Source organism: Streptopelia decaocto (assembly GCF_964273445.1).
Source record: "Streptopelia decaocto genome assembly, chromosome: 16".
Lineage (NCBI taxonomy): Eukaryota > Metazoa > Chordata > Aves > Columbiformes > Columbidae > Streptopelia > Streptopelia decaocto.
This window is the reverse complement of record NC_138671.1, coordinates 10,081,508-10,108,992: the sequence shown is the minus strand read 5'-3', so window position 1 is coordinate 10,108,992 and position 27,485 is coordinate 10,081,508. Positions and strand designations below refer to the sequence as shown.

Below are 27,485 nucleotides of genomic sequence, written 5' to 3'. Positions count from 1 at the left end.
GCTAGAAAGAGGCAACTATAAATGTTATGCAGAGAAATAAAGAATCCAAATTATCTTTCAGACAAGTGGCAGCAAAACGTATTGCACAGCTTGTGAGGTTCTTCTGGATTTCAAGCAAAATTCTCGCTGAAACAAACATCTTCAGAGCATTTTGCATAATCTGAAGCTGTAAGCAGTTGAACATGAAGCGGAAAAGACAAGTGGAGTATAAAAGACAGTGAATGAGCTATTTTCTATAGAAACAGAAAGCCACAGAGCAAAGCAGAAGCTTCTTGACGGGCAGAGGTGTTCTGCACCACTGGTGCTCCGGCTCACGTCCTGTCCAGCTCCGCTCCGGAAAGCAACTAAGAAAGCTCCTTGAAAAATGCCGGTGTCACACCTCATTCAGATCAACTGCAGAGATACACACTTGCCAAAGGGCTTTGGAAGTCATGGAAATGCCCCGACAGAAACGCGGGGAGATTGCCCGGAGGCTGCAAACGAGGCAGAAAACACTGAAGGCCGCTCTGCTCTAAGAGGTGCAGGAGAGCTGGGCTTCCCAAGGAGAGGAGAGCAGCGCCAGACTTTGCTATTTCTAATAGACGGAATTGAGTTGAGCTGTACTTCAACACAAAGAGCAAACTAGGGGAAGAAAGGAGTCAGAAAAAGGGGCTCCTTATGACAAATGGCTTCAAGTTTTTAGCAGAGGAAATGCGGGTAGATGACAGGGAGAAGGAGGTTGTAAAGCTGCTCCTGGTGGGCGCCATGGACCCAGGCCATTTATTGAATATACACTGACACCATCACAGAAGCAATGGTTGGAAGAAACCTCTGGAGGTGTCTAGTCCGGCCTTGTGCTCAGACCAGGCCTACAGGCAGTGCTGGACCAGGCCAGCTGTGGCTTTGTCTACCAAAACGCCGACCTCAACAACAAAGCGCTCTCAGCCTCTCTGGGTGCCCTGTTGTAGAACTGCATTATTCTCCCGGTAAAAAGGATTCTTTTGGTTAATATGTTGAAGCTGAACCTCCCTACCTGCAATTTGTCATGGTTGATCCTTATAACTTTCACTGCCAATAACAAGGAGAGTTTGGCTCTGTCATCCCACAGCTGGACAAATCCTTCCACCTTCCCTCACAGGTCATGAGCTCCAGGCCCAGAACTGGAGCTATAGGCAGAGTTGTACTTATAGATATAACTATAGATGCTCTTCCAACGAATCAAGCCTTGCCCAAAGGCACAAATTCATCAGTATCTCCACAAAAGACACAGGTAAGAGCACAGCGCTTGCAATACCCCAGCCCAGACTGACTCAGTTTGGTGCTGACCATCTCCATGCCAAACTCCATGGGATCCTGAGGATTCCATGAAGAGGAGTGTGAGCAAAGTGGTGATGCAGCAGATGTTCTTTCCATGTATGGATTAACACAGAGAAATGTCAGCAACAGAAGTACTTGCTCCAAAAATCAGTGCTGTATCCCACTTTCTGTGGAAAAGCAGAAAATGGAGCACAAAACATGTGAAATTGAATTTCCCAGGATCAATGCTATCTATTCTGATCTGCCAGCACCTTGTCCTCGAAGCAATAAGTGTATTTGATGCACCTCTCGTAGCTAAACACAATACAATGGCAAAAGCTGAATTCGGTGGATTCATCAGTGCAAACACTTATATAAAACATTTTAACACTGTTGACTTTTGAAGTGATTTACTTAAAATACCACTTCAGAACTTTGGCTGCTGTTGCTTCGAGAAGTCTCTGGGTGATGTTTAACAAGGGAGACTCTGAAAAATTGCTTTCTTCTTACTAAATGACAGCCATGTAATCAGAGATGATAGCCTCTCTCTCCCTGAACAACATGTTGCAGAATCAAGAAAGCCCTACTTGCAAGTATAAAGTCTGTATTATATAAATTAACACTAAAATTTTCATTAGTCAACAATTTTAATTGCATTTATTAGGAGTGATGGTATTAATAAGAGATGTTGCTATTTAAAAGCCAGTGCAATGAAAGCTATCTCAATCAGTAATCTTTCTGTGAATATTAATTGCTTTTCTATACCTCTGCTGTGAAATTTTCCAAGGCACTGACACCAGCTCTAAGACATCACTGTTTCCAAGCAGCAGGAGCAAAGGCGGGAATGGTCCGTTGGGACAGCAGGTGGGTACCACCCTTCAACCTGTAGCGTGGCTATTTTTGTCCGCATAATGAAGAATACATTTGTCAATCAGAGTTGTCATGGAAATGGAGAGACACAGAAAACATTGATCAAAATAACGTATGATCAAAAGAGCAGGAGGACTAAAGATCTTGTTTTAAAAACTGACCCTACAATCACCTCTGGTGGCTGGAAACAGGAGGGTCTTGAGTTTGTATCTTGAAATGAGACTTTGGGAGCAAAACAGGGCTCTTCACACCACATCAAGGCAAGGATTACTGTTTTCTCAGAGAAAATGACTTTTCATTCACTGAATCACAGACAACTTGCTTTGTCACTTTGGGTTTTTTTGATATTTTCTCGTCTAAGTCAGAACCAGCTTTAAACTGGAGCTGATGTGGCAGCAGATCTGTGAATTTGACACATTCACGAATGCAAAATACTCTCTTTCCCCCCACGGCTGTGGGAAATACAACATGTATCAGCCATTGGCTTGGAGAAAGAAACCCTAATTGTCACCGCAGGGCAACGCTGGTGTCCTCACAGGGTGTCCTTAATTACAAGGCCCTTCAGAGAGTCAACAAAGGGAAAGGGGATCATTGCAGAAACACAACAACATGGGGGACAGGGACACATTCCAAATGGGCACAAGGAGCCGATAGGCTCATTTTCCCCTCACTGCCTCCAGAGGATGGGCTGAGTCTGAAGTGAAAGGAACAGCTTCCAAGGTCTGGTGTCATTGCTACTGCATGCGATTTATCTCCTGCTGCCAGATACACCACACCAAGCTTTTGTAAATGTATTAGAGAAAACACTTGCTCTGATCACTGATGGCCAGTTATCCTAAGGACACCATCCAGTCAAAACTGGCCCCAAGTTTAGGCTTTCCTTCAGAATACAGAGCCAGTCAAACCAGCGCTGCCAGAGCGAGCTGCTAACACCTATGAACCACATTCCCCAGTAGCCATGAGACTGGTTATACCTGATTCACACTTTCAGTCTTATCTCCTGATACATCTTGCTTTAAAGAAAAATAATCCCACCGTACCTATACATTGAGGAGAAGACACATTTTGCGTGCCTGAAGCTTGGGAAAAACCTCATGCATTTCAAAGCTCCTTCTAAATATCTTTGAATAGCACTGCAAGTTCTGCTTATACAGGCTTCTGCGAATATTCATAATTTCTTCCCTTCATTTCCTGCAGGTGGCCCACATCTCGTTAGGAAAACCAGCATCCCCACAGTTGGAAAAAGCTCCTGGAAGAATGGGAAAGTCCAACCTGCATCTGGCTTTAATTGATAGATTGGATCATTCTGAAAATAGATGTATAGGGAGATGAATTACCGCATTACTGTTAACTAGAGGGATTAATGTAGAAAATGATGGATTATTTGCCATTTTTCCCATTGAGGTTTTGGCTTATGTTAGTCATTCACTGAAGGTCTTATTTTCTGTTTAGCTGCACTACCTGAATTACAAAACTTATAAGAAAAATGTCTACCCAAGGTAAAAATAAAGACATGATGGGTTTGACAAACTTCAATCAGCTCTCAGCACAAAAATGTTATTTTAATCATCCTTGTTTCTTTCATAAAATCTGATAGACAAGCTCACTGCTTGGTGTGTCCAATCATTCAAACTCTTCCTTGCTTTCTCCCCATATCTAAATTATACTAAAGGGTATGTAGTGCCATGACATGACATTATACAAAAAACCATGCTTCTGTTTATCTGCAGAATCCCTCCTGGAACATCACGACACACAGAACCCTCATGGCTGGACAACAGGAGTGGTCTGAGGAGTGATGGCTTGGGTGTCATTACCTTTCACTGGAAAATTCCAGGTGAAACCTGTATCATGAATCTGAAAGCGACGGCTTCAGCACTCAAGTCCTTCCTACTAGTAGGTTCTTACAGCTCCACTGGATAGGAAAGGTCAGCAACAGAAATGAGATTTAGGCATAATCTTCCTATTCTAGTTGCTTGTAAGCACCCACCAAGTTTTCATGATTTTGCCTGCAATATTTCACAGCTGGGTTCATATTGCCACTTCTCCTGTGTTTTCTGCAGGTGTTGTACAGGTGGTTTTGACAATGCTGCTCTGTCAAGCCACACTCCCCATGTTTCTTCTTCACTCTTTGATGCTCTCCGGCACATCAGGGACACGCAGCCAGAACCAGAAGCAGGCCATGGGTCCCTGGTGACAGCTGAAAGGTGGTACTTGTGGATTCCTGAAAAGTTCCCTGTATTTAACTATTACAAAACACAGACGGGCCATCACCATGGACCAATGCACAACAAAACTGAAAGAGAAAAATATGTCTCATGGACTGGAAGAGCTCAATTGAAGGATCTGTTCCAGGATGTCACCAGCTGCAAGGCTCTCAAGATCTGTGGTTCTGTGTCCTGATACAGATCACAGAATCATTTTGGTTGGAATGAGATCATCGAGTCCAACCATAACCTAAACCTAGCACTAAACCATGTCCCTAAGAACCTCACCTATATGTCTGCTCAACCCCCCCAGGGATGGTGACTCCACCACTGCCCTGGGCAGCCTGTACATATATGTGCACACAGGTATAGACTTGTCTCTCAATGAGGCTTCTCACAGCTCTTTTCACAGCGAAAGCCTCACCCAAGGTTGCGTGGGGGCACCATGTCAGAACTGGCCTCAAGAACAGGCAACCGGAGTCAAGAAGCTGCCGAGTCCCTTGAAGACTCAGGCCCCTGGCACAGTCCTCATCCATGTGCCACACGACCTGCTCGAACGAGCTCAGCAACCAAAACTGCAAGCAATCTATGCCGGTCCCACGCTATCCTCTATCACAAAGACTTTCCAAATGTCTGGTGTGAATCTTTCTCGCAGTACTTTGAGATGCACCTTGCTTTATCCCTTACTGATACAGAAAAACAACTGCTCTTTCCCCTTTCGAGTACACATTTGAGGACCATACCCTCCTGTCCCTGCAACCTTGAGGCCCTCAGATATAATCCCTTCTCTCTCTCCTCAGTCTCTTTGCACAGTCAGGTGTTCAGGTACCTGACACTTCTCACTGCTCTCCTCCATCCTGTTTCCAGAAGGTCCGCATCTTTCTCCAAACGCAACACTCAAAGATGGAATCAGACTCCAGCAGAGGCTTGGCCAACTCTGAGTGAAGTCAAAAGCATGTCCCCATGGCCCTGTCAGCCTAAATTCATTGCACAAGGATGCTCTATTCAGGTACTGGTGATACTGTGGTCACTGATGCGCTGTGATCACACGGTGGGGATGATAACAAGACAATGAGTATCTCCACAAAAGGCCATATGATGTGCCTCAAAGCAAGTAAGGCTTTGGTGTTACCATCAGGGTTCCAGAGATTGTTGCCAAACAAAATTTAGCTGAGCACTTAATCTGCAGTCTCTACAGGTGTTCATGTGAACCAACACTGCCATGTGAAGGAAACGCTTATAAGCTCTACCACATTTCAGAAACAAGGAGCTCCAACAGGTCACAGGATCCCAGGCTGGTTGGGTTGAAGGGACCTCTGCAGATCCCCCAGTGCAACCCCTGCTCACGCAGGGTCACAGAGCAGATCACACAGGTGGGTCCAGGGGGTTTGAATGTCTCAGAGAAGGAGACTCCACACCCGCTCTGGGCAGCCTGGGCCAGGGCTCGGGAACCCTCAAGGTCCTTTATGGCACATCTGGCGTAAAAGGAAGAACTAATAGAGGAGTCAAATCCAAGCCATTTGCTTTCACTGCCTTTCCAAAAGGCATCTTACACATGTAGATGATGATGCCCAAAAGCGGATGAGGGCTGGCTCACCCTCGGCTGTGAGCAGAGCTCAGCCGTCAGACCTCAGTGCTCACTCCTGGGCCCACAGGTCACTGGTATCTTCTCAAGAGTGCACTGCAACTGTTTGGGTTTGGGGTTTTTTTCTGCTTTTTAAGCAAAGCAGTAGGACTTCAAAAGATGCACAATGTCTACAAAAGATACATTTGATACCTAAAAGATACCTCTGATGAAGCAATTACTTCCCTTTCCTTCCATTTAAAGAATGAAGGAACTTCTACATTCCCAATGAGCAGCTGCCAGCAGGTTTGTGTTGTGGGGAGTGCAGGACAGAGGCTGACGCTGCTGTGGGGGCATCCAGGAAAACGTGATTTCCACTGCAACCAAACCAACAAAGTACATCTTGAAATATTTGGCGTGGTAAAAAATCTCTGCTGTATTTCAGATAAACATCAGATCACCAGCCAGAAGGTTAAAAAGAAAAGAAAGATTATTTCTGTGAGACTTTGGGAATGTTTCTCTGAGACTGGAGTGCAAATGGGAACAGACGAATGTCCTCAGGAAACCTCTAGATGAGAGAAGATAAATGCACGTCAAAGTGTCATAATCAATGTTTTCTATCAAAGATGCACCAAAAGGCTGTACATCTGAAGAGCGGAGTTAATAGAAGATACTTAATTAAGACTATGGTTTTCTGGTGTAATAATAATTCTGAACGTCCACAGGAAGCTGCGAGCTGCAAGCGTTTCGTATCTGACCAGCATGATCAAAGGACCTTGCTTATGCACAGAGAACACAATGTGTCGCAATGAATCCTTGACAAGAATGAAAAATGTTAGTGTCCAGAAAGCACAAGAAGTGAAAGTTGGAGGAGAGAGTTCTGTTCTTTTGTCAAAAAAATCCAGTTTTCTTAAATGTAAAATATATGCTTTGGTATTTTATCTCATAAGCCATACACGCAGCCTTATCATCTGCATTCTGCAAAATTATAAATATGGAGTTAATATACTACTTTGTCTACTGCTGTTCTCCTCCTCGAAAGCTGAATTCAGTATTTAGAGCTCATTATTCAACATCACATTTATTAGACAATGCCCTTTCAGTCGCGTTTTCATATCTGCATAATGAAAATCCTTCCTTTTCAGAAAAAGATGAGGGAAATGATTGGGATGAAGAAGTAATCCGAGCTGGCCAGGTGTATTCTTGCTGTATATTAACTAGCCTCACTTATCCTACGGGACACATCTGCATTCGGAGATGAAGAGGCACTGCAGAAAATATCACAAAGAAAACCAGGCTCAGGAAATGCGCATCCGTGCACAGGAGATCCAGAGCCGCCTGCATCCCGCCTCTGGGAACCAGACAGGCGCCCGGCGGATGGGGACCGTGGTTCTGCAGAAGGCACAAGGTGGTGTGGACACAGCAGGGCCACAGGGAAATCCACTCACCCAAACTTCAGCGGGCTCAGAACTGCCCCAGTCTTTTAAAAAGGGCAGGTTTGGGCAAAGACAGCGGTGAAAATGAATAGCAAGGGCATGGCCGCTGGCTGTGCTGGTGGTGGTGAAGCTCAGGAAGAGCTCAGCTTAACTCTGGGTACTTTCCTATGATTTTTTCTAGGCAAGTACAAACTGCTCTGCTGAACCTCTAAGAAACACATGGATGGTCTTTTGGCACTGGGCACTCAATAGAAAATGCACAACTATGCATCGTGTGAGGCTTGGCCTGAGCTAATGAGGCAGATTGTGTTAGATTAGGATTAAAACCATGCTCATGCATCTATAAAGCCGTTCCAGAATAAAACTGCCTCGGACCATGGGGAGAGGGAGTTTCTGCCTGCCCATCTCACACCCCACCCCACCAGACAGTGAGGAGAAGACACACACTTTTGTCTTGCCTGCTGATCTGCTCCTGAATCTGCGGCTACAGAGAAAGTCCAGGCACAAACTCACCACGAGCCACAGAGTTTGCCAGTGTGTTGCGGGCTCACATTTGACTTTGGCAAACTCATTTGCTCTCAGAAAATTCCAGGACACAGCCCAGGGGGAAGGACAGTTCAGGGTCTGTCCACAGGAAACAATATATGAGGCCTCTGTGGTTTGGGAGGTGAGGGGAGTTTTGCTGTATGGATCCACATCGTGTCACATCACCCACTGTCAAGGCCAGAAGCAGCTGCTGACCCATTTTACTTGTTAATCTGGACATGGTCTGGAAGCCCCAAGGACCATAAAACCCAGTTCAGTTCAGACAATACTCAGCTTCCATCCAGGTGTCAACACCTTCATCTTGTGACACTGGAGACCTTCTAGTGAAGGAAAGAAGAAAAAAATGGGGGAAAAACCCTACAGAGGACAAGCTCTACACTGATTGTATGTTAAGTTCAATCTTGCAACGAAACTATCAAGATGGTCATTTGTACACGGCTGCGGTCTGACGTCCTGTGCAGTTCAAGCATCATTGTACCTTTGCGGTCTACGGTGTATCCAGGTGTATCCAGGTAACCAACAGCCAAGTCAGGAGATACAGACAACCTGGTGTGCACACAAAAAACTTCTTCAGAAGTACCAATCAAAATAAAAACTTTCAAGCCAAGTACTGGGAACAGACAGGAAAGTATAACTTACTGTAATAAAGGAAATTGAAAAAAGACAGAAAATCTCATTAAGAGTAAAAGAATACTTCTGATTTCTCAAGAGATCACTATTAAGCACCTGAAAAAGAGACGCCTTGGAACGGAAACAGCCAGCTCTATTGAACACCTGAGGCAGGGACTCAGCAAAGGCACTTCTTTCATTAAATGATAACATTTCCTCCCCTTCCTGCTCTTAACTAACCCTTCCATGACCCAGAGGCAGAGTTTGCACTGAGGATAACGAGTGTCCTTTGCTATTGTCTCCCTGGCTCCAGAGCCGAGCAATTTGCCTCCACAGGTACTAATTCTTCTCCCATACCGGCTGACTGATGAACAGAATCAAGTTAAGCTCAGAGCAGTTTTTCTCAACCTGTACCGAGTTTGAATTCATTCCTGTTTCAGGCTATTGTTTCAGCACTAGAAAGCCTGAAACTCACCCTTTTTTTCCCCAATTTTATCAGCAGATCTAATGAAAGATATTACCTTTCCCTACAAACTGTGCCGTTCTGGACAGGTACGTGGGTTTCTTCGTTCCGGGCTAAATATTGAGCTGCCCTGGCACACACATGACAGCAAAAAGCTCTGTGAAACATTTTACTGAACCACAGGATGTTTCAAAAAGATGGACCCGGTTTGAAATCTCTGTATTTCCGCAGCCATGAGCCGCCCATGAATCAAACTCTTACTCACTTGAAAGGGCAAGACATAGAGTTTCAATAATTACTGCTAATGTGGTAATTCATTAATCCATTTGTAAATTTTTGTGTAATTGTAACACGTTGCCATGGTGAAATACACTGCTTTGAAATTGGGTCCATCTTTCCGAATCACCCTGTATTTTCCTAAAAGAGGATGGAAAACTAGATCATAAACACATGTCGGATGCTCCAGCATCATGACCCGCACAAATGCAAAGGACTATTAGCCTATATATATTATTAATCAAAGAAGAACAATAAATAATAATCCAAGTCACACAAGGCTATTTGCATGCCCACAGTCCTCAACATTTAATGAGGTTTCCTTTGAAGTTAATGTGCCCAAAGTGGGAGGCACAGAATGGGCCATAAATATCAGTATTGATTTCTTTTGGCATGAGTGTCTTGGCCTGGAACCCCTGGCAAAAGGAGCGTTTTGTGAAGGAGCGTTTTCAATGTTCCCATAAAAAATTAGCAGAATGCTAAATTCCACTCGGAATTTGAAATATGAATCTGAAATGTACTTTGCTCAAGCTTTGTTGAAGAAACAATTTATTATAGCACTTAATCTTGCTGATGAAAGAAAAGGAGATTTTAGCCTACTAATAAGCTGTATAGAAGCCATGACTAATTAACCTAATTATAGCAGTCTGTGACAAAATGTGATTGCACTAAAACCATGCCTGGAGTAACTGGAGTTGCCAAGAACTCAAAAGCTAATAAACCAACACATATCAATAGAACATAAACAACAATAAAGTTGACACCGGCCAATATGATTTATGGTAAAATCAATACCACGATCATCACAAAAGACAATCTGAAATGCATTCGGTAATTCCATAATATGGAATGCACTATCTGAAAATCCTGAAATACACCGAAGTGGGGCAGATTATTGACCATCGACTGAAACTCTTTGAGATGCGCAGGAGTTTCCATCTGCAGCGGGTGCAATAGCCCCCGTAGCCAAATCAGCAGCAGTTTGGTTCAGGTTCCAAGGAGGGAAAGGCCTGAGCTGCAGCCAGGCCAAGAACTCCCGGTAGGAAACCCACACGGGATCAGAACAGGAACTGAACACCAATGAGTTGTGGGCGCAGGGAGTCTCGTGCAGACTTTTCCTACTGTGTGCAATTAACTACGAGTCAACCACTTTATTCTATAAATATGACAGCCTGGCTGAGCTCACTTTGAGTGGGCTGTATGGCAATGGTTTTACTACTCACAGGTCAGTGGATGAGCCCAATTTAAATTTAATAATTTAGCTTAAGTAAATGCACACTAAATATAATGAATCATTTAGAGGTATAAGTTGTATGATTTTTAATATAGTCCTTGCTTCATGTTACTTGGTGAGCTGGATTTGCTAAAAACTTAAGCTGTAAAGTTGTGCTCATATTTACCAAAAGCGACTATAAACCACACTGAACACTTGCAAGATAAGGTCCCGTTTGCACTTTGCTGGGAAGAATGGAACTGACTGGGGAACAATAACGATTCCAAGGCTAACGCGGAGACATCACAGACATCTGCAGGACAGGGCCTGGTTTGCACTTTGAGGAGAAGGAAGGTTCACACAAAACAGCACCTATGAGACTATGGACCATAAACAATGTCTACAGGTAAACAAAACAAAGGCACGTGTTGGATCAGCGAAAAAGATCCAATTAGAAGCAAAAAGACCCCAAAGTGAAATATTGCTATTGGACTGGATCACAGTACGAATGGTTTGCAAAGATATAAAAATCTATGGTTTTCTGTGCTCAGGTGGACCTCTGCGCAGGTACCCAGCTTGAGCCAGCCCTCCTGCTATTCTACTCCTTTAATCTTGAATTTTGTTTCCTGAAAGTCTGCTCTGCCTCGCCTGAAAGTTTGCCTCTGGAGTTCTAAAATACAGACTCTGGATGGTTATCAGGGAGGGGAAGCACCAGCAAATTTGCACCGTGAGAGGTACAGGCTCCTGGAGAGAAGGTCAGCAGCATTTGGCTTGACATATTGCCCCATGCAGTGAATAACAGAGTGAACCTGCCACCCAACTCTTTAAAGTTGCACTTCCCTAAGAAATCTAAACATTGTTCTGCAGTTAACAGAACCCTAAATTATTCCCTTGTGACACCATCTCAACCAAAAACCTCGATGGACTCAGCAGGAGAGGAGAAGCTGAGTGAAAATGGCTCGTCTCACAGCTATTGCAAAGCAACACCTGGTGACAGTCCCCTCAGTTCCTGCCTAATTCAGGATAAGCCTTCAACCCCCTCCAGCAAACAAATCACACCCTGCTGAATCAGGTCCAAAAGCAGCACAATTCACACTTGTTGACAAACAGGAGAAAAATGGGACAGCTCTTGTCTCTTTGGGTTGCTCTTCCTCATCTCTCACTCCAAACACATGGCAGCTCTTGAACCTTCTCATTGCCCTGATAGTATTTTGTTGCAGAAGGTGTGCCAGCTGTCTGTACTCTGTCCCAGGTACATCTCTCCAGATGGTCGTATCTACCTTAAATTCCCACTTCCTCGCAAATACAGCGAAGATCCCCATGTCCTTTACAATCTATAACCACAAAATCAGGAGATATTCTCATTCCTCTCTTACAGAGAGAGAAGCCTAAATCTCTGAGGGAAAAAAAGTCTTTTTGAGGACACACGGATCATCGGGGGCACAGTCATGAAGAGCCCACAACGTCAGTCTTGTACCTACAGAACTCTCCATTTCCATGGCATTTTTGTACCACTTCTCAGGTACGATCACGACTTTGTTCAGGACCAACCTGAAGGCTGCTGAAAGGCTTTTAGAGGAGATAAGGGATGCTGATTTCCCACAGTTCAAGTGAAACAGGTACCTTGATTCCTCCCCAGGAGTGATTAGACAGGAACTCCACAGGGCTCGTGACTCTGGTCTGCGCTGGGTATCTTAGTAGGAAATCCAGTTCTACCGTGTTGATTTCTTTACTCATCAGAAGTATCTGTAAGTCCAAACAAACAAGATAACCTTGAGAAGCCAGGATACAGAGCAGTAATACACTGGAGAGTTTAATTATTCAACTCACATAACTGCCAAATGTGTGGCTAAAAATTACACAGTGCTCTGTGTTGGAGGGGTGTGATGAAACACACCGTGTGGGTGCTTTGGGTATCCCCAAAAGAAGATCAGGAATGAGGATGGAGATTGACAATGTAAGAGGATCAAAACTATGTAGCAAGGGCTGTGATCCACGTTCATAGACAGCACACTGGGGACAAGTCCCTGCCAGCAGAGACACAGGTCGAAGGATGTGCTGCAGGTCCCTGCACTTGATATCTGTAGCTTGAGGACAGATGACTTCTTGAAAGGAACCAGAGCATGTGCATCCCTAACGAATGCAAGATATGTCTTGTCCACCTCTCACTGTTGTGCTCAGTTTTGAAAGTAAGCAGAGACATACTGAGAGTCATTTGAAAACAAATGAATGAACAAACTAACAAAAATACAAACCAAACGTTATGGTACGTGCACCAAGAGAATAAGCAGGTCCCTGAGGTCTCAAACACTAGGGAGCACCTCGGTCATTCAGCTCCTACCAATGTTTTTACCACCAATGGTGGCTTTCGGGAATACTAATACATGGAGTCAGACTGCCAGAGCTATGTTGGAGGTAACTCTGGAAAGCTGTACATGCTCCTGAGCCCAGCTGGAGCCACTGCCCCAAGTGCTCTGCCGGACTGCTGAACCATCAGAGACAAACTCCAAAACCCGGAACATTAATTCTGGGTGGAAAAAGAGCAGTTCTGGAGCGCTGAGTTTGCCTTTACTTGTCACAGATCTTAAACTGCATCTCATTGTTGCCCACTGGGCAGTGGCATATGCAGCGTGCCTGGCATCTCTCCCACTGATGATGGTCGTGAGCTGCTCAGCCCAAGAGCCAACTGGTTTATTATATGGGAGGATCCTGGGTCTCATCACTCAACTGCCTCCACACACTGAAACGCTGGTTTTCCTAACAACGTAAAGTGACCCATTAACTATGTGTAACGCTCAGTGTAGTTACAACCACAATGTGTGCCACTTAAATACTTTATTTAGAGATATATAATAGAAACTGTAGGTATATTTTTGGTCAGAATTAAGGCTGACATTGCAAAATACAAGCTCATTTTTTACAGACAGGCAATCTACTAAATAAGTATGTCATTAGAGTCCATTGTTTGTACATATATATGTGTGTATATATATAAATATATATATATATATATATACTTACTTTCCTTTTTACACACAGCACTTCATTATGTAGAGTTGAAAAAATCATGCCAATTACTGATCTCGGTTAACTAGACCTGCACAGTGTTCCAGCAGCTCCGAATTTGCTCATATCTGCGTTCGACACGTCAGGGCATTTACACAGTCATTCCCCACACAAACTTAACCACAACCTCACCACACCATGCCAAGCACTATTTATTGATTGAATTTGATTTCACTCAAGATGATACTAACACACCAGACAAAGACAGCAGCTATTTAGTACATACTTATTTCAGATAAAACCAGTAAGTCTTCAAGACCAGCTTGCCTTGTGCTTTCTCTCAGGTCCCGCAAGCAAGTATTACTCTCTCAGAGTCAGTGTAATGCAAATCTAACACAGCATCTCTGGCTGTTATCAGCAAGAGAAGCAGAAAAGATCGGTTTCTCAGCCTTTATATTTGCTGCTCTGACACTGAAGGCCACAGCTGTAACAGTTTGGGCTTTCCCTGCATGTCAGTATCTTTACCTGTAAAATCATTGAATACAAATTATGTGAACTGGAGGTGTTTACCTGGAAGGTAACTTGAGCGGTGTAGGTCAGTTTATCACACTCGAACAGCCCCCGGGTTGTGTACTGGAACACGGAGAAGGTGATGCTGTCAATGAGGTTCAGCAGGCGCTGGGGGAGGCTCTCATCAGGAGGTGCCCTCTCAATGGCTTTGTGAAACACAACGCTGAACGCCTGGGTGGGGAGACAGAGAAAGATGCTGATGGTCTTTGCATGCTCCTGAGTATCACCTGAACTGTTGTAATAAGTGAAGCCATCTCAGATGCTTTATCTCTGGAGTCAAAACCAAAGTGATCCCCCCTGCCCAGCAGTGTGGCCCAGCGGCTCCAGGAGGCTGGGGAACAAGTCTACAGACCAAACCCACTATCTGCCTTCAGCTGCTTTTCCAGGAACATAGAGCCAGGCAACGATCACATTCCCTGTGACATCTGGAGTGACTCATCTGCAGTTCTGTGTCCGGTTCTGGACAAGGAGAGTCCACTGGAGAGACACAAAGATGCTGAGGGGTCTGGAGCATCTTTCTGATGAGGAAATGCTGAGAGAGCTGGGGCTGTTGAACTGGAGAAGAGAAGCTGAGAGGGATCTGATCCATGGGATCAATATCTCAGGGTGGGTGTCAGAGGATGGACCAGACTCTGTTCAGTGGTGCCCAACGCCAGGGTGAGGGGCAACGGGCACAGACTGAAACACAGGAGGCTCCATGTGAACAGGAGCAGAAACTTGTTTGCTGGGAGATGCCAGAGCCTGGCCCAGGCTGCCCAGAGCGGGTGTGGAGTCTCCTTCTCTGAGACATTCAAACCCCCTGGACCCACCTGTGTGATCTGCTGTGTGACCCTGCGTGAGCAGGGGTTGCACTGGGGGATCTGCAGAGGTCCCTTCAGCCCACACCAGTCTGGGATCCTGTGATTCTGTGATTGTGCGCTCTGGGGCTTGAGAAAGCATTGACGAGACAGGCTGACCGAATTAAGACACAATGGATATAGGAAACAGTTCTCTGACCAAGTGTGTTCTCTCATAGGGCTTTCTCCACAAATGTTGAGCCAAAAGACAGTGGCATTCCCAGAGGAAAGCACACCTCCCATTGCATAAGTGTTTCAAGTTACAAAAAAACAATTTCCCCAATTAAAAAAAAAAAAAATCTGATGAGTATTTTACTGTCTGGATTCAGCAAAGGACAAGATGAGAAGGGCAGGTAGGATTTCACCTTGTGGAAGTGGGATTAACCAGTCAGAAAAACCCCCTTGGGATGGGCGCATGCATCAAGTGATGCTCTTATATAAGATATTAAGGACTCTTGTAATAACACTTCTGATCTAAATAAGAAAGGACAAGAAAACTACCAAAGCTGTCTGAAGAAAACCCATTAGCAAATTATCAAATGCAACTGGAAACATTTAAAAAAAACCCTAAATTAGCAATGCAAATGCTCCATAGTCTGGGACCCAGCTAACGGGAAATAACCAGGCCAATACAAATTAATAGCACCAGCTGGACAAGGCATGACTGTGTTGGCAGCATTATTTTTAGGGTCTACAAAGGAAAAATGATGCCTCAACAAATTAAAGTAACATTGATACCTCCTGCATTATTAAATAACGGCAGAATGGATTTTCCTGCTTACATTTCTTTAAATTGTGTTAAAACATGCTGCAGTTGCATATAAATCTTGTGTGCTCCAATTTATAATGGGCTTCTAGCTGTGCGGTAAGTAGTTTAAAATCATGTCTGTGCATCTTTACACAATGTTTTATGATCTGTCATCAAAATTTATTAGATACAAACATTTCATCCACTAATTTTCTATGTATTTATACACATCGCTAATGTTAACTGGAAAACATAAACCAAACCAAACACAGCAGATGTAGATTAAAGGTGAAACCTCAAAACTCCTCTATCTGTTATGTATGTGTAAGGAATGCATCTTTCAAGGGGGACCCTTGCCCAAAAGATATTCTGCACATTTTCCTGCTAAAAGTATTTCAGTATATGAGTCGTAGATATCAAAAAATAAAGCTTCTTTGTGCATGAGGCTCCAAATATTGTATTCTCTTCTCAGTTACTTTTTCCAGGTCACTTGTCAAGGTAAGAAATCATCTGGAAGAAGTTCTAGACTAGGACACAACATCTTATTTAACCCTCCATCTGCCAAAATGCCTTTCTTGCATGATTAAAAAGAAGTCTTTAATTTATCGAAACATTAAAGCTGGAACTCATCAATAAATAATCCAAAAGGTCCTTGGGTCTGTACTGGCCAGACTTATTGAGACTGCTCTGGCAAGGCCAGGGATTGTCTGCACTGTCCTTAGAAGCCGCTCAGGGCGAGCGGAGTCGCAGCCTGTTCTCACCTGCCATAAAGAGAGGTACTGGTGTCTCAAAGATAGTCAAGAAACTTGGAAAATATGGTCAAACTCTCATTCCCATGAAAGCTACTGGCTTCCACTGGGCTCTGCTGCCACATGGCAAGTGGGGTGGTTCAGCTCCATCACTATGAACAGTAATAACTACATTGAAATCAACCTCTCAGGTTGGAAATGTTCTCCAGGTGTTCTGGTGAGAACAGCTCTGGGTCCAACTGCTCTCCTAAGGATGGACATCATTCCTAGTTCTCCATGTAACATGTCCACGTACTACAGAGTTACACTTGCTATACAGGGAAGGGTAGTCTGTGTAGACAAGACAGAAGAGTAGCGAGGCCTTTGGAGCATAGACCCTTTGGTTATGTCTCTTTTATTTTAGGAGCACAGGGTAAGAAGTGGTCTCTGTCCCAGCATGATCCCCGCTGTGGTGACAACATGAGCATGCCTGTAGCTGAGATGCCCAGCAGCCACGCTCCAAGGTGGTAACACACCCATAAATTCCACCTGGACTTCTAATGTAAGGACATTATAGGCAGCAGGCTTGCTTGTCTGTCTGATGGCCACACAACATTGTGAGAAGAGCAGAAACCAGCCCTCCAGAGGACTCCTCCAAACCAAAAGGTGGTGAACATTCAAGTCATGCACATACTGCCTACTCCTTCACGCCAACCACACACAGACACTGACCCAGAGTTAGACTTCACACCACACCCCTGACTATCTGAAAAGCTTTTGTAACGGTCACGTAGGAAACATCTAAGCTTCTGAAAGCCCAACTGCTGGGGACACCTCTTGTGTTGTAGAGAGGGCAGTAGGAATGCCTTTTGCACAGAAGGTGGCAATAAATCCCTGGTGATGTGGTCTCAGTGAGACAGGGCTGTGTATAGAGAGTGACGTGATGTTTTAATACGGTGTCCTTTAGGAAGTCGGGACTGTTTCAACACCAAGACCTTGGATAATTTTTAAGGGCTGCAGCAATCCCTGTTAACTTATGAAATATCTGCACAGGCATTATGACCCTGATGACATCACAGATACAGAACCAATGTAAATATAAAAAGATTAACTGCTGGAGCAAGTGACTTCAAATACTGCGCAAAATCTCTGCATAAATATATAAACTGCATAGAAATAAATACTTTGTTGGCTTTTTCCCCAGATGATATCTTTTAGATCCATTGCTCATCTTGTTCTGCCAGGCCAAGGCTCTGAATATGGAAGAAAGGACAAATTGCAAGGTTCTGCTTTGCAAAGAAACTTCCTGGATTTTTAGAAACAATGCATCGCTCAGTCAGACTGTGTCTTTTCACAAGACTTCAGCTGCTTAGAAAGAAACCAAGCAAATAAAAAAAGCTAATTAAGGCTCATCTAACCTGATCCCAATCTAACCACCTGTGGTGGGCTGAGTGGGGAATTCGGAGCTGAGTGTGGACCCCGGCCCATGCTCAGTGCTCGGCACAGACGGACCTTTTCTCTCGGCATTCAGACCACCCTTCATCAGCGATGAACGCGCTCTGCTCAGTGTTTGCAGTGAGTTCCCAGTGAGTGCTAAACACTATTGCAACGTAAGAGTAATATATGTAGAGTTATAAAGAAATAAAGTACAGGAAACTTCTCCCTAAAACCAAAGCAGCAGAATGGGTTAGGTTAGATCACCTTTTTTGTCTGGGAGTTCAAACATCCCCAGGAGGCCCAAGATGACAACTTTGAACCTCAGTAAGACAGAGAAGCAGCGGTATTGCCCCCGCAGCCGTGGGGAGGTACCTTCAGAGAGAACTGGTACATGGGGTGGATGGCGTGGAGGTCGCTCATGATGAAGTACAGCAGAGAGGCCCGCGCAGCAGCCGGTCTGTAGTGCTCTCTGGCCTCATTAATCTTGGTTTCTGTCACCTTAGACTCCTGGACCTGGGAGGAAAACACAGAGCAAAAACACTGTCAAAATATCTGTGTGAAATTTAATGTACAGCCCAGGGGAGGGTTGACATCTGCCACAAAGACCTCAAGCCAAGCAGTGGGTAACCAGCCGCCGAACCATGGTGCAGCCAGGCCTGAGCGGCCTGCTCCCGGCATCCCCCTTGCTCTGCTGTATTCTCCATTTAACTGAATTTTCCGCTCTGCTGCCCAATCCTCTGTTTTCCTGAGACCCCTCCAGGCTTCTCACTAGGGTCCCTGCTCTTCTGTAACTGGGATTGTTTTTTCTCATCAATGAGTTTCTCCTGCTAATTGCCCCCTCCTCTGCAGATCATTAATAAGACAGAGCTGAACAGACTTAGTGCTGCTCTCGAGGCAGCCTCCTCCAAGGCTGAGAACTGCTAATTTATAACAGTTATTTACTGCCTTTCCTCACTAGCACTTAATACACTCCTACCTTGCTGGCCAGGTGTCTGCATAGCTCTGTGATGGACAGGCTGAAAATCCATTTGGCAGATACATCACACCATTCTCATCTCAGTCCTGTTCATTCTTTCATTCCACTTCAGCAGCATAAAGTGACATCCTCAGGCCTCTCAGGGATTATTTTAGGCTCTGGCTATGTGCAATTATAAGTGTCTTGCAGCACAGCTACATGTCACTGAGCCAGCGCTGATCCCCACAGAGGTGGAGAAGACATAAATAGAGCAGAAAGGACTTCCATAAGAATGGAAATGTTGACTGAACATTTTTCTTTGGGTAGACAGACCAAGAAAGATCAAGGGTTGATTTGAGAAGCAGACCTCTAATGGGCCCTGAGGCAGCTTTCTATGTGGGTACCAGACTCAGAAAAAAACTGGTGCAGACTCCCAAATTCATCCCTGTTGCCACAGAGCTGGCAGTGACCAGCTTTACATTCACAACTTGTTTAGAAATCGAAGCACTTCCAGAACACCTGCTTCAAGAGGGAGATGCCAAGCTTGTCATGTCAAAACATCTCTTCAGCATCCCCTTTGGGGCTTCAAGCAAACACTGCTTAGGGAGGGGAATGCATTTGATGTACCGTGAATGGCTAGCAGAAATTAATCTGGTTTTTCACGCCAAGGAGCCCAGTTTGCTGAGGCTACAGTGCCAGGGAGCGAGGGGCAGTTCTAGACTGACCCAGCACTCAGGTAACTTGTCCAGGCAGCTCGGGCCTGTGGGCTGGAGGAGGCCACGTGCAGGTGTGAAGGTGGGAGGACCAAGGGAAGCAGTTGAGAACGGCCATGCGCATGTCCTACCACCATCCTGGCGTGAAAACCACACTTCTCATGTCCCCTCGGCGACAGGGCAAAGGCATCACGCATTGAACTAACGCCACGTGGCCAGGAAGGTGAACTGGGTGGGTGGCAATGCTGACACTGCACAGCTATTGCAAACACTGATTTGTACTCTAAGGAATGGCAGGATATGAAATGTCCAGGTTCTTTCAGATTTATTCAACAGATTCCCTGGTCAGTACTAAAATCCAGCTTAATTGAACAACTGTGATGTATTCCAGATTCTGCTGGAACAGTTTAAAGCTGCCTCGATACAGTGTGTAAATTTTATTGTCTTTACATCAGGAACCAACATTTTCTCTTGGTCTTAAATAGGCCATTTAACATATAAAAGCTCCCAAGAATTAAATGGTTTGAAGCTGTCCAGAATGGAGAGCACTTCAACTTACACCACTTCCTATTCTCTACTCAGCAGAAGGGGCAGAGACGGACAGAGTAAAGTTACATTCTACCCAGAAATCCTTGGACATAACATAACACATGTGCTTTTCTCTAGACTATCACTGTCTTTGTACCTTCTCTTCGATTTCTGCAGCTGTCTGTTTAGTGATCTCCAGGTTCTCCACCAACGCTGTGTCTCCCAGGAAGTTCCCAGACGCTGATGACAGCCGAGAGAGCAAGTTGTCCTCTAGCGTTTTCAAGGTGATTTTGAATCCATTTTGTTGCTTTGTGAGATTTGACTGCCAATAATAAATTCAGAAAGTTTTAGCCACAAAACTTGCGGTAAGGTAGAGATTAACCACCTTTACATGGGAACAGGCTTCTAACTGACAATTGCCATCGTCCAATATTGCTTAATCCTGCTCTCTGTGACTCCTGGGCATGGGCAGAGCTCTGGGGATCGGTCCATATCCAACAAGCCACCAACTCACAGAAATCTTCAGGAGAAATAAGCTCTTTCACTAGAAATATATTACAATGCTGGAAATTAAAATAATCAAGATGGAAAGACCTTCATCCCCCATCTCAACCATACATCTGGCACCTTTACCTTACCTTATTACTCTATTTCTTTGGCTTAAGTCAGCCTAGCTAGACCCTGCTGCTTCTCACCCCTCCTGGTGAACTTTATATAGAATTGAGACAAGTTCTGGGCACATGGCAGATTGAGTGTCAAAAGCCAAGTGATTTAATGCTCCAAAGACAGTGTTTTGAAAACATCCCCACACCTTCCACCCACCTACAGTCTCTGGAAGAGCCCCACAAATGGGAAACATGACCCTGTGTCTCTTCCAATCCCACAACACATTAGGGAGCCAGGAGTATTTGCTCTGTTGTCAGAAGTTTTCAAGCGGATTAATTAACTCCTTCATTAATAAGTCATCTTTCAATATTTGGGCTGAAATTTCATAGACGTGCTGCACACACACTCATTCCACATTAATGTCAACCGAAGGATTCAGCAGCGTGTGCACTGAAGCGTGCCTTTTATTGGTATTTCAGCTATAAAAGGCTGGTTTAAAGGCCTGTTCCGTAGGCATTACACACAGGAGTTTGCCCATGGTGGTAAATATTTTACAAGTCTCAAAACAGAAAACTAACATGGCTAATTTTGTGCATTCCTGTCATTCAAGCATAGCATGCCTTGAAAAATGACATTTTGCAAGCTATTATTCCAGACCATGGACTGTAAGCCCTGGAGTTATTAATGAGTGCGTCTGTGATTTTTGCTCCAATAGCTTGTAATCACCACACGATTTCTGCAATGTGCCCACAGAAGTGCGTTAATTCTGTATCCCCACAATATCCTGCATCTGTTGCAGCTTTATCCTGCCATTGTTTTCAGCAGTCACAGGGTCATCACTTCCTATTTCTGCAGTGGAGCTCGTTATCTGCTATTTCACAGGTGGTCAGTAGGTCAGAGAGGTTCTCCTGCCCCTCTGCTCTGCCCTGGGGAGACCACACCTGGAATATTGTGTCCAGTTGTGGCCCCTCAGTTCCAGCAGGACAGGGAACTGCTGCAGAGAGTCCAGCGCAGCCACCAAGATGCTGGAGGGAGTGGAGCATCTCCCGTGTGAGGAAAGGCTGAGGGAGCTGGGGCTCTGGAGCTGGAGGAGACTGAGGGGGGACTCATTCATGGGGATCAATATGGAAAGGGGGAGTGTCAGGAGGATGGAGCCAGGCTCTTCTCGGTGACAACCAGTGATAGGACAAGGGGTAATGGGTTCAAACTGGAACACAAGAGGTTCCACTTAAATTTGAGAAGGAACTTGTTCCTGGTGAGGGTGGCAGAGCCTGGCCCAGGCTGCCCAGGGGGTTGTGGAGTCTCCTTCTGTGCAGACATTCCAACCCGCCTGGACACCTTCCTGTGGAACCTCATCTGGGTGTTCCTGCTCCATGGGGGGATTGCACTGGGTGAGCTTTCCAGGTCCCTTCCAATCCCTGACATTCTGGGATTCTGTGATTCTGTAATATATAACAGCACTACTTCTGGGTAACAGGTTACTCTGAGAGCCTTCAAAATTTTGTTCTGTTAAAGAAGAAATCACAAAAACAACAGGCCAGTTTTGCAGAATTCACAGCCAAGCCCTTCCTAGCTCAGCCACAGCAGCCACCTTCTGTTCCTCGTCCTTTCTGCTGGTTTTATTGTATTATTTTAACATCGCAAAACAGAGAAAAAATAATCCTTGTATCTTCAGTCCACTCCTGCAGAACCTGACGAGCCTCAACACTGCCCATCACAGGCCAAACGCGCAGGGGTTTCACACACACATTACCTCCTGAATCAACAAGGCAGGACCTCAACTCACGGCTGATTCACGTATAGCTTGAGGACCACATGCCAAAATCCTCTTCCTAAGGCAGCTCTCAACACTCAACAGACAATGAATTGGAGACAAATGCCATTTCTCACTTCAAACAGTGGAGTGTGGTGAAGGGGAAGATAATGGGAACCAGCCCTGATAAGACTACGTGGACCACGGGCAGCAACACCAGCACATGGGCCACAGTCACCCATGCAAAAGGAAGTCACAAACGAGACTCGTTAAATGCCAGAGGGTTTGCGCTGACCTGCAAGGGGAGGTCTCAGGACTCGGCTTTCCTTGCCTTGGCCTAAACTGGTTTCGGCTTTTCTTGGCTGTGATTATCTCACAGCTGGGTCGCTGCTGCCTTAACCTCTTTTAGCCCGGCTTTAATTGAGAGCCAGAGCAAGCGGGTGTTCCGGACAGACTAATCGGTCTAGAACCAACACGCGGTAGAGTGTAAATGTGGTTTCAGACTGAACACCCCTTGTAACAGGAGCGCAATCCTGTGAATCCGATGAAAATAGCTTCAAAGATGAGAAGGAACAGAAAGACTGAATAACTGGGAGAATATTAAAACAGCCTGTGTTGAGAAAACATATAAAACCTGGTAGTATGATTGAAATTGGACTAATAATAGATGTTTGATGAATTTGGGTAGGCTATTAAGTTGTTCATTACACTAACAACAAATTCTGGGCTCTGTATATAAGGTGTGCTCCAGCTTTGCCCATGACGAGATTTTGAGCACAGTAACTATGTGTGTTAGAGCAGGAGTCACCTCCACCTGCCCACAGCCCCAAACCTTTGCCAGACACCAAACGCCTGTCTCGTTTGTCCCCGGGCAGAAAGGATGGATTAAAGCACACTTAGAGAAGTGACCTGTCCTCAGGAGAATGCAAAGAATCAAATCTGGCTTCAAGGAGCTAGCAGGCAAGAGCCTTGCTGACTTTTCCATGTCAGCAGATAGGCTGGGGCCAGGGGAGGGTGCAGCAGCCACCCGCAATCCCCCTCACTAAAGCTAAGGAGGAAAGTCTCTGCTTGTATCCCAGCACAGAAGTGATTTGGCTTTTTGGTTGACTGTTCCCCATCCAGCAGAACATACCAGCTACCAGACTGGTTTTCTGCTGGGGCAGCAGGACTGTAGCAGGAGGGAGGTAGATGAGTGGGAGACGAGAGGTAGTGGGCTCTGGTGTTATCTTGCTGTGGTGATATGGAGAAAAAGGTCTTAAATATTCTTACAGGAAAAGAAAATTACATCCCCTACCAATTTGTATCTGCTTAGTGCTCTCCGAAGCGAGACTACAGCCCTGCGTCCCCCCGGCCGGTGCCACAGCTGCCACCAGGGCTGCGTTTCCCTGGTCACAACCTCCTCCTTCCGCAGCACGCACGCCCTGAAGAAGCGAGGACTTCAAATATGTGACCCCTAATTCACAAAATTTTCACTATTTTCTAATACACAGCTCTTTGACAGCACGGGAGCGAACTGCTGCCGATTTTGAGCCACTAATTTTCAGTGCCTAATTGTGGATTCGTTGACAGGACATGGTATCGAATTTGTCTTTCTTATTATGACAGTGACAACTAACAGCGATGCTGCCGAGGCGGAGAGGAACAGTCCTTAACAGAACAGCAGTTAATGACACCGCTATGCTAATTGTGGTCACCCCGCCACCCCCTTCAGCACAAACCAGTGAAGGAAAGCGGCTGTTTGTAGCATTTCCAGCCGTGCCGAGCGTGTCCCTGATCCAGAGCCTGTGGGTCACTCTCGGTCCCAGCGAGACAGCCATGGCTCACACATTAAATCAGAGCCATCCTCTGGCTCATTAGCACATGAGCCCGGTTAAAACTGAATGCATCATTAAGGCTGCGCAGCTAAAATGCTTCAGAATCTCATTAAATGAAAAGATTATTACAAAACCGGCCTGGCTTGACTGAACACGTGCAGTAAATTTATTCCCACTCTCAGAAAATACTTAGTATTATACATACTTGTTACATTGTTAAAAGTGCTATTAGAACAAAGGATTTTCTTTAAAATGTTGTCTTGAATCTGAAGCCGTACGTATTAAAAAAGTGACAGAGATAATACTTTGGCCTGTTACAAACAAGCGGGAGGAAAAACCAAAAAGGGAAAATATCATTACCAGCCTCACAATATTTACAGTGGGAATCCTATACCATAAATGCTTAAAATTAAGTGAGATTAATCCTACCCCCAAAACTAAACCTGTAAACTCCAGAAAAGCCTCATATAATGAGAATCTCAGTTTCCATTTCCAAGAGGAGCAGGCAAGAAGATTCTTACCCAATTTTTTGGACAAAAAAATTTGAAATTGCTGTTTCAGTGTTCCTAAAACACCCAAGAAAACCAGAGACTGAGGAAAAACATTCCTCAGTGTTTATCAGTTCAAGGGAAATCTCTTGATTTTAGGATAAGCTCAGCAATTTCTGCAATCTTGCATGTGAAATGCTATTTGATTTATATATATTTTAATATTTTTTTAGATTTATATATATCTTTATATATTTTGCTTATAATAGAGCCTCCCCACGTAAACTACCAGCTCCTGACCTTGAGCTCTTCCAAGTCAGGCCTCTCCATGTTGACCACGGCCGCCAGCAGCTGGTCCTCCAGCCCGTCTCGCGTGACGGTGAAGTTGATGAGGGTGCACTGCGCCTGCAGCTCGGGCTGGAAATGTGGGTTTGCCAGCTTCGTGTGGAGGATGAGGCGGAAAGCGGGGTTGAAATCACACTCCTTGTCCCCAATCTTAATGTACCTGAAATGAGACCAAAAGGAGCAGGAGTGTGTGTCTCTTCCAGGTCGTTTCACTCCAATACATGGTGCGTCAGTCAATGACATCTACAAGTGTGGGACTTCCATAGAATCATAGAATCATTTGGTTGGAAATGACCCTCAAGATCATCAAGTTTAACCATTAACCCAGCCCTGGCACTAACCCACATCCGTGAGAAACTCATCTCCATCTGTCCAACCCCTCCAGGGATGGTGACTCCACCACTGCCCTGGGCAGCCTGTTCCAATGCCCCACAGCCCTTTGGGGAAGAAATTGTTCCCCAGATCCAACCTCAACCTCCCCTGGCGCAACTTGAGGCCGTTTCCTCTGCTCCTGGCGCTTGTTCCTGGGGAGCAGAGCCCGACCCCCCCTGGCTCCAAGCTCCTTTCAGGCAGTTCAGAGATCAGGTCTCCCCTCAGCTCCTGTTTTTCAGGCTGGGCTCTGCTCCCAAGGAAAAAGCAACAGGATGAGAGGAAATGGTATTATGTTGCACCAGGGGAGCTTTAGATTGGCTATTAGAAAAAAATTCTTCACAGAAAGGGCTGTCGGGCATTGGAACAGACCGCCCAGGACACTGGTGGAGTCACCATTCCTGGAGGAGTTTAAAAGGTGTTTAGACAAGGTTCTTAGGGACATGGGTTAGTGCCAGGATCAGGTTATGGTTGGACTAAATGATACTGAGGGTCTCTTCCAATCAAAATGATTATATGATTCTAAAAGGAGATGACTAAGCTTTTCAGTGCAGAGGACTCAGCAGTCCCACCACCTCTGCACCCCTACCTCCACTTCCAAACATTCCCGTCCCCTTCACCTGAGACCATCACTCCCTCTGAAATGATCCCTCCCCTCCAACCTGCAGCTGAACCCACAACCAGCCGCGCTTCTCATGATGTTTCCCAGCCAGCCTCTTTCCCCAGCAGTTTACACCATCCCAGGATATTTTACACTAGTAAGGAAATAATCCTCAAGAAACTCAAGGAATGTGAAAGGCAAAGCTTAATGGGCTTTTTTGTTCTTTATTGCACAAAGCCAAAAGCAGGACGGTTCTGCAAGGCACAGAGGCCATGGATATGCTGGGCTCCTGCGAGCGATGGAGCTGCCAGTGGCAGAAACTTTCAGAAGCCCAAATGACATGTGTCCTTCTAAAGGCAAATGACTCCACTCTGCGAAAGCCAGCGAAACAACATCAAAAGAGTCCCGTAAGCAAGTTCAACCCTGAGCACAGGGTTTTATTTGTTGCCATTATTTGAGCCACACTAAAAATGTGCTTATTTTACTTTACACAGAGAGAGAAGGAAGAAGTGAACTCCCCTGCTGCCCCTCTCGCTGCCCTCCTCAGGGCTGGGGGGGACCAGCAGCTGCCATGAAGAGCTTGACCTCATTAAGAAACACTTGCATGCTCTTAATGCTCAAACCTGCAGCTGCATTCCTAAGCGGTGCGCAGTGTTTGCTAAAATCCAAGGTTACTTTTTGTTCACAACAGCAATAGCTATTTTGGTAATAATTCCATGTCAGGGTAGCCAATTACAGCCTCAAGGTCACTATACAAAAGGAGAATTACAAGTCTCTCTTTTACATGAGGTTTGAGTGACACTGTCCAACAAAATGAAAAGCCCAGGTTTATTTCAAAGCCAGCCTACCCATGATTGTCTGATTTAAAATGCCCTCACTTCAGAAGGGAGGATGTTAGTGCTGTCATACATGAACACCCACCGTCTGCAATCAGGAACAGAAAGCACAACAGCACAAAGAACCCATTCACACATGCTGTTAAACAACCCTCAAGCTCACCTTCCTCTCTTGATTGTTTCTCGCCCTAGTAACGGCCCCAAAACTGGATCCATGGATTCCTCCAGGTTTTCAATCAAAACCAGTTGTCCTGCAGCCAGGGCTTGTTCCATCGTGTCCAAATACCTGCGGGAAAGAGCATTGGCACTGGTCTCAGTGGGGCTGGATGTGATGCTCTGCAGCAAGGAGGGTGCGAGGGGGCAGAGGGGCGTCCCACGCTGCGGTGGCAGCTGCAGACACATGCCAGCAGTTGGGAGAGAAAGAAGGGTCAGATGATGTCAACATACAGTGTAGGAAGTGGCACTGGAAGAGTCTTGGCTGCCCAACAAAGAGAATCAGGTCTCAGGCTTCCCAAGTACAAGCAAAAATAACTGTGTCTTCTTTCCCAAGAAAACAGCGTGGAAATCAGTGAACAAAGTTGGGACAGTTTGGAGTCATTTTTAGCAAATACTTTGTTGCCCCTGGAACCTGCTGGTGCAGTTGATCTTGCATAAAAGCAAGGATGAAGAGCAGGTTTCAGCTCAGTTGTGTCC

The 27,485-nt window shown here is 45.3% G+C and overlaps 1 protein-coding gene across 1 annotated transcript in view; it reads right to left on the bottom strand.

Moving 5' to 3' along the window:
* Positions 1-27,485, bottom strand: part of DNAH9 (dynein axonemal heavy chain 9) — a gene marked incomplete at its 5' end in the record, with an annotated part of 197,270 nt that overhangs the window by 46,928 nt on the left and 122,857 nt on the right. Inside the window, 6 exons of the mRNA XM_082067422.1 lie at positions 12,083-12,205; positions 14,036-14,206; positions 18,157-18,297; positions 20,138-20,302; positions 24,942-25,146; positions 26,956-27,078. Of these exons, the coding sequence (XP_081923548.1) occupies positions 12,083-12,205; positions 14,036-14,206; positions 18,157-18,297; positions 20,138-20,302; positions 24,942-25,146; positions 26,956-27,078 (928 nt within the window). The remainder of the gene's footprint in view (positions 1-12,082; positions 12,206-14,035; positions 14,207-18,156; positions 18,298-20,137; positions 20,303-24,941; positions 25,147-26,955; positions 27,079-27,485) is intronic.